This window comes from Rhamphochromis longiceps, linkage group LG4 (assembly GCF_057381845.1).
Source record: "Rhamphochromis longiceps isolate RC_006_pf linkage group LG4, R_longiceps_female_GT1.1, whole genome shotgun sequence".
In the NCBI taxonomy this organism is placed as follows: Eukaryota; Metazoa; Chordata; class Actinopteri; order Cichliformes; family Cichlidae; genus Rhamphochromis; species Rhamphochromis longiceps.
The window spans coordinates 31,272,418-31,292,278 of NC_140560.1; the positions used below are offsets into that span (position 1 = coordinate 31,272,418).

The 19,861-nt window shown below is 41.2% G+C and overlaps 2 protein-coding genes across 3 annotated transcripts; both read left to right on the plus strand.

Moving 5' to 3' along the window:
- The first annotated feature begins 1,587 nt into the window (after window positions 1-1,587).
- phospho1 (phosphoethanolamine/phosphocholine phosphatase 1) lies at window positions 1,588-4,261 on the plus strand. Of its 2 annotated transcripts, none has more exons than XM_085404496.1 (3): window positions 1,588-1,747; window positions 2,102-2,175; window positions 2,517-4,261. In XM_085404496.1, the coding sequence occupies exon 3, from the start codon at window positions 2,630-2,632 to the stop codon at window positions 3,482-3,484; it is 855 nt and encodes a 284-aa protein (XP_085260622.1). In that variant the 5' UTR covers window positions 1,588-1,747; window positions 2,102-2,175; window positions 2,517-2,629; the 3' UTR covers window positions 3,485-4,261. The 2 variants fall into 2 exon arrangements, with proteins under 2 accessions (XP_085260622.1, XP_085260623.1); XM_085404497.1 differs by having other exon boundaries at window positions 1,591-1,747; window positions 2,679-4,261.
- An 840-nt stretch (window positions 4,262-5,101) lies between these two features.
- Window positions 5,102-19,606, plus strand: eftud2 (elongation factor Tu GTP binding domain containing 2). Its single transcript, XM_085404498.1, has 28 exons — window positions 5,102-5,256; window positions 5,915-6,030; window positions 6,128-6,290; window positions 6,879-6,957; window positions 7,110-7,185; window positions 7,403-7,468; window positions 7,568-7,603; window positions 7,763-7,853; window positions 7,981-8,063; window positions 8,184-8,350; window positions 8,697-8,821; window positions 9,446-9,509; window positions 9,600-9,690; window positions 9,842-9,977; window positions 10,234-10,361; window positions 10,606-10,799; window positions 10,883-10,994; window positions 11,091-11,231; window positions 11,436-11,537; window positions 11,873-11,955; window positions 12,242-12,328; window positions 14,553-14,679; window positions 15,907-15,994; window positions 16,180-16,298; window positions 16,616-16,710; window positions 16,827-16,980; window positions 19,021-19,128; window positions 19,231-19,606. Exons 2-28 carry the CDS (start codon window positions 5,926-5,928, stop codon window positions 19,324-19,326), a joined length of 2,916 nt encoding a protein of 971 aa, XP_085260624.1. The 5' UTR covers window positions 5,102-5,256; window positions 5,915-5,925; the 3' UTR covers window positions 19,327-19,606.
- Window positions 19,607-19,861: the final 255 nt, after the last annotated feature.

Consider the following 19,861-nt stretch of genomic DNA (forward strand, 5'->3'; position numbering starts at 1 on the left):
ATGCAGCAGGTCTGTTTAACTTTCATACCTTACTTTCCTGAAAAGTGTAGCTTGCTGCCACTGCGGCTCTTACTCTGCTATTTTTAGGTTCACTGGGTTCTTGGCACAACATGTTACCTAACAATGGCTGCGGGCTACACATGACCCTCAGGGTTCAACAACAGCTTTGCTTTGCTGAGCATTTATTTGACAAGAGAAGTTTTAGATCCTCTTCTTTGTGAGCACTTCCTGTTCACTTTAAAGTCACAGCAGGCTTTATTGTATTTGAGGGCAGTGATCTTGACAGTCAAGTACCCACATTGTACCTCTTAGATATGCAAATGCACCTTGAGGCCATATAACTACTTACATAGATTACAAGAGTGTGTTTAAAATCGACTTCTTGGATATCTCTTGTTGCATCTCAGCCAGGTTTATTCATGCATTAACAGCGTGCACCTCCACTGATGTCACATTAAGGCATTTATTGTTGCTAGAATACCTCCTAAAATGCTGTGTATCCTCCATCACCATAGGAGGTTTTAAGTGGTGCACCAATGAGTCACATAATCCTATAAGGTAGCAGAGCGGGCTGATGGGTAGAAAAAAGTGTGAGTGACTCACTGTTGGTGAGTGGGTGGTCAGGTACCAAGGCTCACTCCATGAGCAGGGGAGATAATAACACACCGTCTGTACATCTCCATTCCCATTTGGGCTTCAAAATAGTCGGCCTCCCCAGCTGTTAGTCATTACGCCTTGCGGTGTTGAGGAGGGAGGAGGCCCCCCCTCTGTCTGTCAGCAGGCAGATAAAGAGAGGAGGGCTTCATGCCATGTTTTTGTAGGCAAGTGTGCACCGCTCTGAAACTTGCAGTGCGGTTCATTAATCAGTATACTTGCAGGGTTTTATCTAGACTGCTGTCTCGTGGAGAAACAAGCAGGCAACACAAACTCCCTTGCTGCGATGCTAATGTTTCCCTGTAGTTAATAAACGAAAACACAACACTGCTCTCAGATGTGAAATGATTTCGTTCCAGTCATCCTCACAAATGTCTCGCATGTGGTACTTTGCCCCCGTTCCCTGTGCCGCCTTTGCAACAGAGTACTTATTGGCCGGAAATCCAGATCATCCTGGATGAGGGAAGGTGCTTGTTCTCTTTGTAAGAACATGAGAGAGCATTAAAACTGTTCTGTTTTAAGTGAATGTGGCTGAGTTACTTTAGCAAATTCAGATGAGATGGGGTTATTCAGATGTTATCCCTGATTCTCCACTCCAAATTGGAATTACACAAAGACGTATAAATGGGAAAACTTGAGAGCTTGACCTTGTCCCATTGACCTCCCACTGCTACCAGAAGTGCTTATTCTCCACAACTTTTCTTTTTTTTTCGGTAAATGCTCCATTGTGTGGATGTGGCTATGCCACGTTTGGAGCCATGTATAAATACTAATGGGCTACATTTACGAGACTGGCGCACATTTCTTCTATGGTTATATTCAAGGAACGGACTATTTACTCTCGATGGGTTTTTCTTCTTCCTTCCTCCCTCCCCCTACTCCCACAATCCCCTCCCCCCTCCACCTTTTTATATCGTGAACGCGCGCAATAGGCTGCTATTAAATGGGCGGACTCGGAGGCGCGGTCACGTTCAGAGCGGCTCCGGTGGGTTTGAGTGGCACATAAAAGTGCGCGAGCCACCGGCGGAACTCTACCTCTCCTCTATGAGACCGGATCGGAGCTGACTGACACCGGGGATCGGAACCAGAGCCGGTGACTCATCTGTTATTATTATTATTAGTAATAGTAGTAGTAGTAGTATTTTAAACCTCAATCCAGCGCACATCGCCTTGACTGCATGATGTTTGTGCTGCTGTTATGTAAAACAAAACCCTTCTAGATTAGCAGCTTGATAAGTAGCCATGGCTTTTCTTACTAATCAGTAAGCTTTTTTTATTATTATTATTATTTAAAGAAAAGTCTAAAATCCCTATTAATAGTTGTTTTGTTTTTTTTATGTGTGCTTTGAGCTCTCTGACCTTTTTTCGGCATTTGTCTGCCTTTTAAGTTTGTCCCGTACTGCGTTTCCACTGATTCAGCATTCATTGTATTTTTCTTCCCATAAAGGAACAAACCAGCTACAGTTTGAAGTCAACTGGTTTGATCTGGACATCCACTGTAGACATCCGGGAAAATCCAAGGTAAGCACACGTCCTGTGAAAAAGTTGAATAGGGCTGACCTGCCCGGATATGTAATCTGTAGCTTATCGTTTTGCTTGCTGCATAAGTGAGTCTTACCTTGTTTTTCGCTCTTCTACACAATACTTGACCCCCCCCCCCCCCCCCCCCCCCCCTCCACAAATCCATAATTTGCTGCCGCCTCTTGTCTGACACAGTTGTTGGTTGGCTGCTTTATATTATATTTATAGATTTTTTTCGTGCCTTTTCATTGAAATTATATTATTGCTATGAAATCTATATTTGACTTCTTTGCCTCCACCCAAACCCCCACACCCTCCTTTATTGCATTGATGTTTCCCAGAAGGTCACCCTCCACCTCACCGCGGCCCATTGCGTGGGATGCTGGAGAGCAGAAGAGCGGGGGTGGAGATTTGATGCCACTTGGCAATATTAAAAGTTGTGGCGTAGTAAATCATGGGGGATTCAATCTTCAACTGCTGTTATGTCCCACCCCATCCCCCAGGCGAGGAGGAACCCCAGAGACCCAGGCGCTCAGAGATCATGGCCTCCCACCCAGCTCACATCTCCCCTGACAAGCGCTTCCTGATCTTCTTTGACTTCGACGAGACCATCGTGGATGAAACCAGCGATGACATGGTCGTGCAGGCCGTCCCGGGTCAGCACCTCCCTGGGTGGCTGACGGACACTTATCAGCCCGGCCGCTACAACGAATACATGCAGCGGGTGCTGGCCTACCTGGCGGAGCAGGGGGTCACCGAGAGCGACATACGCAGCGTCATGGAGAAGATACCGGCCACACCCGGCATGCTCACCCTCTTCCAGTTCCTCCGCAACCGGCCCGCGAAGGACTTTGAGGTGATACTGGTGTCCGACGCCAACACTTACTTCATAGAGTGCTGGCTCCGGCGCATCGGGGCCCGCCAGCTGTTCCACCGGATCTTTTCGAACCCCGCGACCTTCAACAAGGACGGGCGGCTGGTGCTGCGGCCCTTCCACTCTCACGACTGCCCCCGGTGCCCAGACAACATGTGCAAGCAGGTGATCGTCAAGGACTACGTGGCCCGCAGGACGCAGGAGCGGGGGCGCCCGTACCAGAGAATCTTCTACGTCGGGGACGGAGCTAATGACTTCTGCCCCGCGCTCTCCCTCGGTCCCCGCGACGTGGCCTTCCCGCGGAGGGACTTCCCCATGCACCGGCTGATCACCGAGACCCACGAAGCCCAGCCAGGGGAGTTCAAGGCTGTCACGGTGCCTTGGGTGAGCGCGGAGGATGTGGTGCAGCGGCTCCGGAAACTGGTGGCAGATTAAAGGGCCACACACTTAGAGAGTGTAACACAGAGGGGGGGGGGTAATCAAGGGGCCAGCTGACACTTTAAGTCATATTCTCAGGTAAAATATTCCCAGAAATTGTTGTGCACGGCAATAAGATATTTGTACCATCTGCAAGGGTCATTGTGTCTATCTGGCAACCAAGACGTGCCTCAGTCCAGAATCTCACGTTTTTGTTCCCCAGCCCTGAAATAGAAACCCGGTTTAATCATTAGACATCAAGACCTCAGCTGTTACCCAAAGTGGGGAATCAAATGTAATGATATAAGCATATTACAGCATATTTCAGTATAACTATAAAGTTTGAGAGCATCTGATTAAATATCCTTCAGTGTGGAACATGGAGTGATCGTAAATGTTAAAGTGGGTCAGTGGTGTGAGAAATCACTGCAGCAGTCAATAAAAATCTTATAAATAACATGACAAATATATCAACCAACTGACTTGAGTGCTCCCGAATAGCAGTTATAACTGTTTTATTACAAACTGCACATTTTTGAATATGCAACATTAAATCCATTAAATAAAATTCAGACTTACACTGCCATGTGATGGCAAAGGGCATTGAAACTGACCAAACAGTATTTTCTACGTTCCCCAGACACTACCTTCTGTCTAATTGAGAACTGTATGAATGACCGTGTATCAAGAGTGTGTGTTTATGTTTATCAGTCTGTCTTTATTGTGTAGGCTTCGCCTACTGAAACTATCAACACCAGCAGGAATAAAGCCATCGACTGAAACTGTGTCTGTGCACTTTTTATTAAATTGCCAGAATCCACGAGCAGCAGCGAACGCCCCCCATATCGTTCATAACGGCGGGACATAGTGTCACATTTTCTGTTGCAACGCTGACAACTGCTAGGATATCCCTCGTCTGAAATTTTTAGACTGCTTTAACTCCCATCACAAACTCACACGCACCCACAATTTGCATGCCATAACAATTACAAAGTCATTTGAAAGAGACTGCAATTAAAAACGGGCTTGAAATGACACCTGAAAGCTACATTAAAACACAAACCAATGATTTTTTTTTTTTCCAGAATGACGTCTTATACGTTGATATTTGTTTTAAAAAAGTATTTTCATCCTTTATTAGAAGGCATGCCTGACTTTTAGTGTATAAAAATATTACAAAATGTCTTTACTTTCATCTCCTTTATCTCCTCACGAGCATATTCATTGCTGTCTAGTGTCCTCTTGTGGCTAAAGGGTGTAACTGCATACGCGATGTTAAGGTCTTCATTCAGGTCACCGATTAAGATTTATGTCTACAACACGGTAACGTTTACATTTTCCGAGTCTTTCGGCTAATATATTCTAAAAGCAGTTATCAAAATAACTCTAAAAATAGAGGAAGTTGTAGTTGCATATGAGGATCACCTGAGGGCAACAATTGCACACGGACGTCAGTGAAGATATAAAAAAATAAAAACAAATCATTACATAAATGCTCTGTGAGTACACACGTTTTATTTTGCAGCAAGTGTCATTTGTGGATGGTGAAGCGATTTAGCAATGAACCCTTCGTTTTGAAAACGTGTGCAGTAGTGGCTTTGTAGCCTAAATGGGGGAAGTAGTGAGCTTTGACATTCATTGTTAACCGCCTTCATATTAAACAGCCGAAGAAGAAAACCGGAAGCGTCTGGTGCGCATGGCGCTCTTTGAATAATATTTTCTTCTCTGCTTATAAACACAACTCTCGGTTTGCTCGAAATCGATAATTAAGTTATTCCCACAGGATACAGGTACGTGTATTTAGCAGCATGCAGCACTGAGTTATCTTTAACTAAAATCTCTGAACAACAACAACGTAACTCAAACGTCGCTTTCAAGCCATTCATTTCTGTGCTTGTTAGCCGGCTAGCACGGTCGTCTTAGGATCGCTAGTGCAGTAATAGAAGAGCTGCTTATGTCAAACGGAAACGTCTTAGTCAAGATGCATTTTCTGTGCTGATTATCTGTGGACCGAAAACTCGAGTGAACTTGATAAAAGTAACTGAACTGCGACCCTGCATGCTATGCAGCGGTTAGCGTTAGCATTCGCTTTAGCGGTGACTTACAGTGACATATACTTTTTCATGAATGTTAACCGCCACTGGCAGACAGAAAACAAGCTAAAGCTAACTTATATTAAAAGTACATTTCATTTTCCAGTGAAGCATTAAAGTGAAGAAGTTACTGATGTGTTATTGATGACTCAGTGACACGTTGCGTTTTGGCTAACTTTAAACAGCAATAAGATACGTTATACATTTTAAATATCTCGTCTTTTCCCCCTCTCATATATATATATATATTTCTGCTGAAACGTTATGCGTTTTGTATGCTACAGTGGATCGTATTTATTAAATTAACTTTGCCACCAGATTCACTTGCTCATTGATATATCAACCCCTCATTTAGTTCTCTGCGATATGGAGGCTGATTTGTATGACGAGTTTGGGAACTACATCGGTCCAGAGCTGGACTCTGACGACGATGATGATGACCTGGATGCAGAGGACAGAGACGTCGACGAGGTATGCTTAACACTCAAGAACCAGCAGTAATTACCAGGTAGTACCGAAGTTCGTGTTTGCAGTGTATACATGAGTTTGTGGTATTTACAATTTGCAGGGTGATGAAGATGACGAGGATGAGCCAGCGGATGCTGATGATGATGTCCCTGGCATGGAGGTGGTCCTGCATGAGGACAAGAAGTACTATCCTACAGCAGAGGAGGTCTATGGGCCTGAAGTGGAAACTATTGTACAGGAGGAAGATACACAACCACTTACAGGTAGGGCTGCTTAAATTGATCTAAAGATGGAAAAAAAAAACCTTGTTGACCAAAATCCAAGGTTTCTACATACAGAAAAGAGGTTTTTGCCTTCTCTCAACAGAAAATTACCAGCACCATGACTAACATTATTATAAATGTAAAGTCGGCATTATTTTAAAAATGGGCTTTAATTTAGTCAAAAATAAAAAAAATGATAGGAAAATGCTTAGACTTCTGTCAAGTAACAGATGCTCATGGCTTTAACTTTATGAGGACCAATCATGCTTACATGTGTAGTCACTAACGAGAAACCCCGAAGGTCTTGTCATCTTGGTCGAGCTGAACTTAACAGTGAATTTGGGTTTGTTAGGAAGCAGCATAAGTGGAAGAACATAGATGGATGAAAACAGGCGCAATAGTACACTGGGCAAAATTAAAGGAAAATGTAAATGTTTTGAAAACCCACAGATTCCCTCTCTGTATTTTCAGATACATTTTAACAGTAGACTGGATTTTTCTGTACTGTAAACATAGTCAAGGAGTGCAGTCTTAAAAATGCTTCTTTTCATAATCCTGTACACAATATTGTCTTTTTACTCCTTCCAGAGCCGATCATCAAGCCTGTGAAGAACAAGCAGTTCACCCTGATGGAACAGGAGTTGCCTGCCACAGTTTACGATATGGAGTAAGAAATTTTCAAGTGTTTCGTTGCATCTGAAAATGCAATTCAGCATTTCACAGACTGATCTCGTGTAATATTCTTTACACATTAGTCCATCTACATGCATTTACAGTGTGTCTTTAGCAAGCAGCATTAACCCTCTTCTCCCTCGCCAGATTTCTCGCAGATCTGATGGACGGGCCAGAGCTGATTCGTAACGTCACCCTCTGCGGTCACCTTCACCACGGCAAGGTTAGAGTCTGCCTTATTCCTGCTCCGGGCTCAGGCTTCTTTAAATATGCTCTTCCAGTCGTGGTCCTCCTCCAGCATGTAGCCAAGCGAACATGTGTTCCTAAGATGAAAAATTGAACAGATTTGGAACATTTTGGAGCATATGCTAATAACATGGCTGCACTTTAGAGCCGTCTGTGGCTCACGGGAATCTAATGAATGTGTTTATTCCATTCAGACCTGTTTTGTGGATTGCCTGATTGAGCAGACACACCCAGAAATCAGGAAGAGAGATGATGTGGATGTGAGTGTTGTGTACAATAATTCAAAATGTTTGCAGTCTGTTATACATAAATTCTGTATATGACAGCTGAGACCAACATGATCTGTTTTACTTTTTCAGCTCCGGTACACAGACATCCTCTTTACCGAACAAGAGGTGAGTGGCTTGGTTTAACTGCTGTAATGCTACATAGCATTCATTACTAAATAATTCTATCAATATTTATAAGTATCCAGAGTCTATTAAGCCTGAATATCTTCTTTAGAAGACTGTATTGATGTTTTCCTTGCTTTTGCCTGATCCATGTTTTTATAGAGAGGGGTTGGCATCAAAAGTACCCCTGTCACAATGGTCCTGCCTGACTCCAGAGGAAAATCCTACCTTTTCAATATAATGGATACACCAGGTATTGTATTCACACTGGATCCTTTAGTTGTTAGATGCATATTTTGAGGTTTTATAGAATGAGCTAAAAGTTGCTGACAAAAAACATAAAAACTAACAAGTCTACTTTTGTGCTTGTCCTCCCATAGGCCACGTGAATTTCTCTGACGAGGTCACATCTAGCATCCGCCTCTCAGATGGCGTTGTCCTCTTCATAGATGCAGCAGAAGGAGTGAGTCAACTCCTATTTGCGGTTCTCCCAAACCAACACCATCTATATCTTTTTATGTCATTATACGTGTGTTCTTCAGCTGCCCATAGATCTCACAGATATTTGTGTATCTCTGCCCAGGTGATGCTGAACACAGAGCGTCTCATCAAGCATGCAGTTCAGGAGCGAATGGCGATCACCATCTGCATCAACAAGGTTGATCGTCTCATTCTGGAGCTCAAACTGCCGCCCACAGATGCTTATTATAAACTTCGCCACATTGTAGATGAGGTCAATGGTTTGCTGAGGTAATACTGGGAACCCCTCGCTAACAGTGTCTGAAGTGTTTTATGTGATTTTTTTTTTCCCCCCCCCCAAAGGAAATTACCATAAAACTATTTGTTAATAATAAATATTATTGTCTTGGTGTATGTTAAGTTACTACGTTTAAATATTTTCTAATATGATATCTTGGTGGTATGAGGTAGTGTGAAGCTTGCTAGCACTGCACTGCTGACAATAGCAGGATTCTTTATTTTGTCAGGCGGTAAACATGGTCGCAGCAAGAATTTCTTTTAAAGGAAAGCCACATTAATCTGGAACTGACCACCCAGTGACACTGGTTGCTGATTGGCTATTTCTCTTCCCTCTCAGCACATATTCTACAGATGAGAACTTGGTGGTGTCTCCTCTCCTTGGAAATGTCTGCTTTGCCAGCTCTCAGTACAGCATCTGTTTCACCCTGGGGTCCTTTGCAAAGATCTACTCAGATACCTATGGTGAGATGACTTTTGGGCTTATAAAGTAGTGAAATCAGTGCTTCACTACAGCAGTATTAATATATTGCTGTTTTTAACCATAAAGCTTTGTCTGAATATAGAACCATGTGTATTTCTGCTATTTTGACCCAATTTAATTCATTTAAAACATGTAAATGCATAAGAAACATGGCATCCTTATACAGTTTATCTATTTCAGTTTTTATGTGTTGTTTATGTTTTGTTAAATGAACCTTTTTTGTTTACATAGCATAGTTGATGGATTAAATAATTTCTGGTTTCTAAAGTACATTCGATAAGCTAAAACCATAAGATTACAAAATACTCTGAAGTTAGGGGGCTTTTAGGTTGTAAATCTAACAAGTGCTTATGGCTTTTACTGAAAGCTGATGTATAATATATCGTTTTGATATTTTTCTGTCTTGAAAAATAATCTTAACACACGTGATTTTGATTTTTAAAATGGTTCAGGAAGCCTGAAAAACAAATGTCAGAACTGAAGAATCTTAGTTCAGTCTGGGGGCTTCAAAGCTTCGACTTTCATGTGACCAGCCCTACAAAAAGCCATGACTTTATTTCATACACTGCACAGTATCCTCTTACCCTTTCTCTCTCTGTTTGTAGGTGACATCAACTATAATGAGTTTGCCAAGAGGCTCTGGGGAGATATTTATTTCAACCCCAAAACGTGAGTAGCTAATGTGGATACGCAGCTACGCTCTTAATACACCATTACTATTATTACTACTACAGCAGTTTTCTCCTCTTCCTAATTCAGTCGCAAGTTCACGAAAAAAGCTCCCAGTAGTAACTCCCAGCGCAGCTTTGTGGAATTTGTTCTGGAGCCTCTCTACAAGATCCTCTCACAGGTTCGATGCATTTAACGTCTTATTTATTTATTTATTTATTTTTTTAACATATGCACAACCAGGTAGCTCGGTACATTCTGGCTGCAGGAAGGGTGGGATGAACTCGCAAAGCTCTGTGTGTAATCCTTACCTAAATCCTCTTTGTGCCTAGGTGGTTGGGGATGTGGACACGTCTCTCCCTCGAGTTTTGGATGAGCTTGGTATCCATCTGACTAAGGAGGAGCTGAAGCTGAACATTAGACCCTTGCTGAGGCTCGTCTGTAATCGCTTCTTTGGAGAGTTCACTGGTATTGCCCGATTTATTTATTTTGTTTTGTTTATATATATATATATATATTATTATTTCTTTCTTTTTTCAACTTAAAATACTATACAGGCTTGTATGCTTGGCTGCGTAATCAATAAAGTAGTAATAATACTATAGACTATTAGCTTGTCTGTATTTTGTAGCTGTAATCTGTAGATTAATGGTCATTCTTTAGAAAATCTGAGTCTCATATCTCCAGTACATCAAATATTGAAATCTTGGCGCTTTTCTTGCAGGCTTTGTAGACATGTGCGTGCAACACATTCCTTCACCACAAGAGGGTGCTAGGAACAAGATCGAGCACACCTACACCGGAGGTCTTGACTCAGACTTGGGGGAAGTCATGGCAGAGTGTGATCCTGATGTAAGTTTAATGGAAGGTCAGGTTTGTTGTGTGCTGAGAAGATGCAGCAGTTAATTACTAAAGGTGGCAGTCTCCTTCCAGTGGAATTCTTTCAGGTCTGATGCAAAAAAAGTCAAAGGGCTCCTTGAATTGCTTGAAAAACACAAATTGTTAATTGATACCTTTACTAAAAGTTATGTTCCAGTGTTTAAAACTTTCCACTTCTTCATCATTCCTCTTATGTTCTCATGTCTGTCGTCCTCAGGGTCCTCTGATGTGCCACACCACTAAGATGTACAGTACAGAGGATGGCGTTCAGTTCCATGCTTTCGGTCGGGTGCTGAGTGGGACCATTCAGGCAGGTCAGCCCGTCAAGGTCTTGGGAGAGAACTACACACTTGAAGATGAGGAGGACTCTCAGGTCTGCACTGTGGGGCGTCTCTGGATTTCTGTGGCCAGGTATACTTTTAAAGCTTGAATTCTTTGTTTTGTCACAAATCAGGGATTGGTTATTAAAATTTCAGTTCATCCCACTATTTTAGGTATCAGATTGAAGTGAATCGAGTGCCCGCCGGCAACTGGGTTCTCATTGAGGGCTGTGACCAGCCGATCGTCAAGACCGCCACAATCACAGAGCCCAGAGGGAACGAAGAGGTGGGAGATCGGCAGAAAAATATGCCCAACGTCTTAGAAAAATAAAAAAAAGAGTCAAATCCAGATTCTCATGTTTTTTTTAACTCTGCCTTTTAGGCTCAGATTTTTAGGCCGTTGAAGTTCAACACAGCATCAGTCATCAAGATCGCAGTGGAGCCAGTGAATCCATCAGAGCTGCCCAAAATGCTCGACGGACTGAGGAAGGTTAACAAGAGCTATCCTTCTCTCACCACAAAGGTATGACATCACACATATTTCAATAGTTTTCTTCTTTTCTTTTTTTTTTAAATAACAGCCTGAGCCTGTTATTTTAAAGTCAGTATGTTTTAAAAGATTTCAGTGTAGTTTTACCTTTGAAAGGACAAACATTGGAAGTGTCACTGCTCCAGACTGTAATCTAAACAACAGTTAAATGAATTGACTGGTGTGTTTGTCTTTCAGGTGGAGGAGTCTGGAGAGCATGTCATCCTGGGGACAGGAGAGCTTTACTTGGACTGCGTCATGCACGACTTGAGGAAGATGTACTCTGAAATCGACATTAAAGTAATTTTTCCTCCGCATTGCTTTACTAATGATGTACAACTTGTGGCATTTATTTCACGTCTCGTAATGACAACTTTAGGGACCACGAGAATTAGTAAGAAAATTTAAATGATGAGATTTAGTTTTTGCTGCAATTTCCCTGAAAGTTATTAGGCTGTAGCTGGAATGTTAGTCTGTTAAAGGGGAGGAAACGGTGTGTTATCCACTCCGCTGCCAACCCAGATGTGCTTTGATGTTTTTGAAGAAGTTTTTTATTTTGTGGTTTTTATTTACTTTTTTGGTAGAAAAATGAAACATTGCTTTCTATTTGTAATTTCGCTCCTCGTCCCCCTCAGGTTGCCGACCCTGTTGTGACTTTCTGTGAAACGGTTGTGGAGACATCGTCCCTGAAGTGCTTTGCTGAGACGCCTAATAAAAAGTACGTGTCGAGGGTAATATTTTTAGATCTTATCCAAACAAACAACAGCATGAGGGCAGTCTGGGATAGATTATTAATATAATTTAGAGCACCCGGCTCTAAAATAATTTTCTTTTTAAGTTTTAAAGTTTCAAATCTAATGCATGCTGTTTTGCAGTTTGTAGTGTTTGATGTTGAGAAGCTAAATATGTGCACTGTTCAGAGTGTTTCAGTCAGTCTTTCCCTTGAGCTGAGTGTCTCTCCAACCCATAATTAGTGATTGATAGATGTATGATATGATTGACAGGAATAAGATCACCATGATTGCCGAGCCCTTGGAGAAGGGGCTGGCCGAGGACATCGAGAATGAAGTAGTGCAGATATCTTGGAACAGGTAGGTGAAGACATTACTCTTATCCTCACACGTATAGAAGATAGAATGAACTAAAATTATGTAATTTACTTTTTTATTTTAGACGTGTTAATTTCTTCCTTTTCCTTCTAATATGATACCAGGGTTATAAAATACTTAATACTTCAGCGCCATCCTGACCAATATTTTATTTTCATTTATCTTATTGTAAAAGTCTACAGTCAAGCGGCGCTTCACAAATCTAAATAGTTTACAACATGGAAACTGCTGGCAACACTCAAGAAACAGAAACAGATCAAATTTAGATTTTCCAGAAAAGACCTAAAAAGGAAAGAAATGCCCAGTTGATTAATGGTTTGGGGTTTTTTTTATTTGTAAATGAAAGTAAAATGAACTCATGCCAGAATGGTGGGCACATAGAATGAAAAAGGAAGGAAAGAAAGGGTTCATGATCCAAACAATACCACATTATCTATCAAACGCATTGAAGGCAGTGTTATGTTAGCGGAATGCATGGCATCCAGAGGCACTGGGTCACCGATTGCTACTGATTTTGTGACTGCAGCAAGAAGTAGCAAGATGTTTTTAAGTTATAGAACTATAGTTTCTGCTCACATTCAGTTAAATACTGCAAAACTAATTTGAACATTACAAGAAAAGATGCAGAAAAACGCATTGGAGCAGCTTTTTAAGGTAAAAGACATGCACATGTTCTTAGATGGCTAACTCGGTCACCTGACCTCAATACGGCCGAGTATGATTTTGGTTTTTTTTTTTTTGTATATATATTTTTATTGAAGGAAAAAAAAAGGACTTGTTACAATAAGGTGCATTGCTATTATTTAGTTCCCCCCCCCCCCAAAAAAAAAAAAAACAGAGAGAGGAAAAAAAAAGAAGAAGACTTTTTCTTAGTCCTTTTGTTTTACATTCAGATAGCGAAGAAATGAACTCGGTGGCTTGACAGTACATATTATGAAGTTGAGGGTCAACCTGACATTGTACGATACATGGGAGATACACCAATTCAGGGCTGGTCTTACCTAAATTCAGGGCGGATGGGGGACACAAAGCTAATCCATTTATTCCATATTTTGTAGAATTTGTCTTTTCGAATTTTTAAAAAGAATGTCAATTTTTCCATTTCAAATATTTCAAAAAACACATTAAACCAATCCTCAAGTGTTAGCGGAGTTGGATTTAACCACTTTCTGGTTATTGGTTTTTTGCTGGCCACTAATAGTGCTTGTAAGAGCTTTGTGTCCCCTCCCCGGACCGAGCCAGCAACCAAGCCCAAGTACAAATTTACAAATTTATCTTAAAAACCTCACACAGAGTTTTATGAATTCCCAGCCAGTAATTTTTTAAGTTAGGGCAGTCCCAAAAGATATAGTAATGATGTGCCTCTTCTGATCCACATCTTCTCCAGCATTCCGCTGTCCCATTTTTATATTTAGATCTATATATCTATTTATTTAGATTACTGAAGCCAAAACTAAAAGCACAAGGCCAGGAAAAGCATCTCAAGAGAGAGAACTATTTTTTTGTGCCAGACTTTATACAATCAATGCTGGTATTTTACATTAAGGTATTAAAAATAATCCATGCATTTAAAATTTGGACAAACATTTTACAGTTGGTTCTATTGGTTTGTCGATTTTTCTAGCGCTTGCACAAATGAAGGGACACTGTATTAACAAAAAAAACCTCAATGGTCAATGAAAGTCTATATTTTAGTCACATCTTAATTGCCTCTTATGTTTCTTTTTCTTTAAAATGTATTACTGGTATTCAAGACTATTGGGTGAAGGAAATGTGAAATACAAAAGCAGCTACTGTCACCAATATATCTATTTAAAGTGTATATAAACAACTTTCTGTATTTTAACATTAAGGCAATATGAAGAACAAACGTCTGTGCATTATGAATGTATGTCTTCATTTTTTTTAAAAATCCTCCATGCTATATTGATCAAGTCACTTACAGTAATTGAATCATTCACTAAAAGCATGGATGAATTTCTTCCTCTCTCTGACATGATTACATGCATGAGTGTGTATGGTGCTCGAGAGAGGCTTCCAGTCAGTACATGTCTGAGCTCATTGGTACCCAGCAGAGCCAGCATGGGATACTCTTCCTCTTCCATTAACCCCTTTACCCCCCAGCGAGCCAATATCTTTAATGTTACACAGTTGCACAGTGGTGCAGCCCTCTTTTCAACTGGGCTCTGTTCTTTTCTCATGACAGGAAGAAGCTGGGAGAGTTTTTCCAGACCAAGTACGACTGGGATTTGCTGGCTGCCAGATCTATTTGGGCCTTCGGACCAGACACTACAGGACCAAACATTCTTGTAGACGACACACTGCCTTCTGAGGTGAGGTTTTAATTCAGCCATGCAGCTCAGTCACAACAGTGTGTGCGCCTGTTTGTCTATGCAAAGATTTAATGCTAGACGCTTTTTCCTACTTGAGCACAGACTCTTCAAAACAAAATAAAACTCTTTGACAGTTTAAAAAAGCATCCAAAAACATAACAGAAAATGGGGCTTTTAAAAGCACAAAATTCAAATTGTTTTTATGCAAAAGAATTTGTCATTTGAAAAGCTGAAACCCTGTGAGTATTTGGCAGTTTGACTTTTTTCAGTCTTGCCGAAATTCATGCATTAACAATAGAAACCCAGAGGAGCATACTTGCACCAAATCTCAAAATCCCCCATATTCATATGAACATCTGGATCTGAATTAGTTTGTGATACTTCAAGGTGATGACACTATTTCTTCACTTTTCAAATTAACATTTGTGTATATGAGACATATGGTCTCGTTTTTGCTCGATTCCAATCGGGAATTTCAATCACTTCTAAACTGGTCCAAGGTCCACATCTGGTTTAAAAAAAAAATCATGCAAATGAGCACAGTTTTTTGAGTAGCTTAGAGACCGACAAACTGAACCAATCAGAACTTGTTGGCAGTGCTCTTAAACCAGGGGTCTCAAACTCCAGTTCTCGAGAGCCGCTGTCCTGAAAACTTTTCCATGTGTCCCTGTTGCAACTCACCTGAATACAGTTAGCAGGTTATTAGCAAGACTCTATAGAACTTGACTGCATGCTGAGGTGGCAATTCAGCCATTTGATTCATGTTACAGCAGCTCATGAGTGAATGAACACGGTGCAATAAAAGAACTTTTGGAAGTACATTTTTCCAAACACTTACATTTACTTAAATTGACTTGAGTAGGGTTTGGGGTTGCCACTTAAGCATGCAGTCAAGTTTTGTTCTCTCTGAATGACCTACTAATTTATTCAGGTGTGTTGCAACAGGGACACATGGAAAACTTTCAGGACACTGGCCCTCGAGGAGTGGAGGTTGAGATCCCTGCCTTAAACTATGCCGTTATATGAAATTTGTGACAGTAGTTTAGTTATCGATGATTCATTTTAATTTTTATTCTATAAGATCAAAAAAATACATTTCAAAGAAACAAAAGTTTAGAACATCCACTCTTGGCTAACTGTGCTTAGTTTCTACCCGTCAAATCATACAAGGATATTGAACTGTCAAGGTTTTAGCCAATCCTCCATCAACTTGTGTTTCACCTACAGGTGGACAAAGCACTGCTTGGTTCAGTCAAAGACAGTATTGTGCAAGGCTTCCAGTGGGGCACCAGGGAAGGACCTCTGTGTGACGAACGTAAGTTCTCTCTTTGATCCCCGCACCACTGAAACACGCTGCTTCTATGGAGAAAATCTTTGTTTTGTTTGGATTGCATCTGGTGCTGGAATTTCCTCCTAACCTTGTAGAAACTGTACTCTGTCAAAATGTGCCTTTCCTCATCAGTGTTATTTAACCATAATCGTGTGTTTTGCTGCCTTCAGCCATCAGAAATGTCAAGTTCAAGATCCTGGACGCGGTCATAGCTCAGGAGCCTCTCCACAGAGGAGGTGGTCAGGTCATCCCAACAGCAAGGAGAGTGGTGTACTCTGCTTTCCTCATGGTGAGCTCATTCTTCCCCCGATCCCCATTCTTCTCATCTGCCATTAGCTTCTCCAGTTTTTCCTTTCACCTGCACTTTCTTTAATGTTCCATTACCTTGATTAGAGTATGGATCTTTGCTGATGTGCGGTCTTTTTAATTGCAGTGTGATAATATTTCTCTTTCATGATGTTGGCTTCTTTCCTCATCTTCTTTGGCTTGTATGCTGCTGTTTTCATAAATCTGTCAGTCAGCTGTACATGCCATTGCCGTATTTTTAATTTTTTTTTCTCCAGGCTTTTGTCCTTGCTTTAATGTATACTGTCCCTTATGTCTCAGGCCACTCCGAGGTTGATGGAGCCATATTACTTTGTAGAGGTTCAGGCTCCAGCTGATTGTGTGTCTGCAGTTTACACAGTGCTGGCTCGAAGGAGGTTTGTCTGTTTTCATTATATATCGATGTAGGGTTTAGTGCAAAGCAGTGCAAATATTAGTAAATACAAATTCCTTCTGCTTTTTAATTATTGGTGTCGTGTTTGTCATTAATCAGGGGTCACGTCACCCAGGATGCACCAATTCCAGGCTCTCCGCTCTACACAATTAAGGCTTTCATCCCAGCCATCGACTCGTTCGGCTTTGAGACAGACCTTCGCACGCACACACAGGGTCAGGCCTTTGCTCTGTCTGTGTTCCACCACTGGCAGGTAAGATTTAAAGACATTAACTTGCTTTCCAGCTCATGTTTGTTCAGTAAAGTCAGTAACAACATCAGTGAAAATCCAGGTGGAAATGCTAAGAAAACGCAGACATTCAAGGAGCTTTGGAGACGTCTAGAGGTGTCAGACTTACACATGGAGTTTGGTATGCGCTGTACTTTAATACAAGTAAAGAAAAAGCTTAGATTCATTGAGAATGAAATAATGGCCAACCCTCACCTGCTTGCACCTGAGGAGCGGAATAAGATTTTATCAAAAGAGACAAAAAAAACCCACCCCAAAGATACGGTTAATTTGTGAATTTCATAGTGAATATTCACTAAACGACAGCGTGATTTTTGGTTCGTCTGCTGAAACCCATGCACTTACTTGCACGGACAAACTCTGACACCACATAAAATTATGGCAGCTTGTGCAGCAGAGTGACCCACGTCGTGCACATGTCTGCCACTCTGGTTAAAACGCTTTTGATGTGGAGTAGAGGGGAGTGTTGAGTCATTACGTTTTAAGTATAACGTGGCTGTCCGGGTATCTTTCTGCACATGTCTGACATGTGTTTGTGTCTGCACTCTGCAGAGCTGTGTCAGGGAAAATTAACTCTACTTAGTGTAGATTAATACTTTGCTGCTCTGAAATTAATCTGAAAGAAAAAAGGATTATCCTGGATGGAAATATTAAGTATTTTTATACTCCTAAGTTTTGTTTTATCCTCTTGAGGTGAAAATGAAAGTGTGACAAGAAGCTAGGCATGAATTATTTATTCATAAGCTTGTTGAAATACTGTAAAAAGATGTATTATAGGTACACTGATCCTTTGGGACATGAAAAATAAATGAAACCCACTGATGACAAATGCACACAGGGTTTTTTTTCCTCCCTCGTAACTTATTTCAGTCAACTTGTTAGGTTCCAAAGTATTGTGTGTAGTTTTTTTCCCTGAGAATATAAATTACCCTTCATGTTTTAGGGCAGTTACCAACTCAGATTTCCCCTGGGAAAATTCCTAATTTTATTTTCATTTTTAAAACTGCAGCAGAAATATTTTGATATTTTGCAATTATGTGAACCAGTGTGATGAATTATTTCCACCTAGCTCAGTTGTAGAGTGTTTGGAGAAACCCTCCCTCAAAAAACAAGGGAAGTCCCCCCCAGCAGACTTCCAAGATGAAGTACCAATCACCATGACCACCTATCCTTTAATGACTCTTCAAAAGGCAGCCTCTCTTTCTGTAACCGATACAATCAACAGTATGAATGTTCACTGCTGACTAGTCCTGCCAGCACATATAGATTCAGCTGTCCCAGATAATAAGAATATAGCACAGTGAGCTATGCTGTTTGCCACATTTAACTCAAGAGGCTATATTGTGCCTCCCTCATTAGTTTGATCATGTAGTGCCAGTATTGGCATGCTATCAGTGCGCTGCTGACTTATTCTTGTTCGAGGCTCCCATCCATCTGTTGATTAGGCTTCAGCCATGCTATTGATGATATTTTTCCCCTTTTCCTCTACTTTTAATCTCTCCTCGAGGCTGAGAAAGTCTTAGTTACTTGCCTCACACTACTTACTTCAGATTCAAGCTTTCCTCTTCTTCCTGGATTTAAGAACTGTATCACATCTCACTAAAAACTTTCAAAGGTTATCCAATGAGTTAGTGGATTTAATAAATTGTTTAAAAACCTTCAAACTAATTTCTTCTGACTCAACTTGTTAACAAGACGCTGATGCCATGTCGGTCACAGACGAAAAGAGTGACAGCACTTTCACGTTGCGCTTTCCATCATGTTGATGGACGCACCCCTGACTCAGTAACAAAGGGACAGACTTGCAACTGAATCAGATATTTAATGAAATGCCCACTCAGCTTGTTAATGCTCTGAGTTTGATGTGCTTCGCGTTGTCAGATTATTTCACAGATTGTGCACAGTTGAGTAAAAAGGGGAAGAATTGCCATGTTGACCAGTCACAGCTGCCATTTGCTCTTTCTCTCTTTATTTTTCACCATGACGATCGTGTTTGTCTTTCAGATTGTGCCCGGTGACCCTTTAGATAAGAGCATTGTGATCAGGCCCCTCGAGCCTCAGCCTGCCCCCCATCTAGCCAGAGAGTTCATGATCAAGACCCGAAGACGCAAAGTGAGCCTTTTGACCACTTGTTCATCGATACTTCTATAAAATGTGCTTGTAAATTGTCTTATTTTCTTTATGCTATCTAATTATTTTTTGGGTTCTCCGAAGGGCCTGAGCGAGGATGTGAGCATCAGCAAGTTCTTCGACGACCCTATGTTGTTGGAGCTGGCCAAACAAGACGTGGTGCTCAACTATCCCATGTGAGATCACAGCATTCACTGCAAACTCCAGCAACACCACCAAGACCTCTGCTGCTCAATGAACAGCAAATCCTGCTTGTTTTAGAAGTTATGGGGTATAATGTTGCTACACCTTACCCATTGCAGAGCAGCTGTAGTTGTCAAACATCGCAGAAGTTTGTTGCTTCATCAATCTCTTGTATTTTTATTTTTTATATGTACAAACTGTCATTGTTTTTGTAGAGGAAAAAGAGACATATGGTGTTCGATCTAGCGTATGTCTAAATAAAAGTTTGTAAGTCAAAGGTTGAGATGTCTGGTTCTTTCTAGTGCTGCAATCTTTTAACTTAATTTTACATTTCAAAGTCAACGTATGGGTGTATTGGATTTGAAACACCTGGATGGGAATCTTCAGTGTTTGTGTCTGTGGGTGAAAATGTTGCTTAGTTGGACTTTTTGCTGATGGCTTGAGTGAGCGGTGCGTGTCTGTCTGGAACTCAGTGTGGGCAGTGACTGATAGGTTGTGGGATGATTTGAGGCAGCCAGGAAGGAAGCAAAGG

Excerpts from the sequence above, each read along its gene's own strand:
- eftud2 (XM_085404498.1), top strand. The coding sequence starts at position 5,926 with ATGGAGGCTGATTTGTATGACGAGTTTGGGAACTACATCGGTCCAGAG. Across the intron at positions 10,800-10,882 it reads CTCTGGATTTCTGTGGCCAG|GTATCAGATTGAAGTGAATC; the intron begins GTATACTTTTAA and ends CCACTATTTTAG. Across the intron at positions 10,995-11,090 it reads AGCCCAGAGGGAACGAAGAG|GCTCAGATTTTTAGGCCGTT; the intron begins GTGGGAGATCGG and ends TCTGCCTTTTAG.
- phospho1 (XM_085404496.1), top strand. The coding sequence starts at position 2,630 with ATGGGGGATTCAATCTTCAACTGCTGTTATGTCCCACCCCATCCCCCA.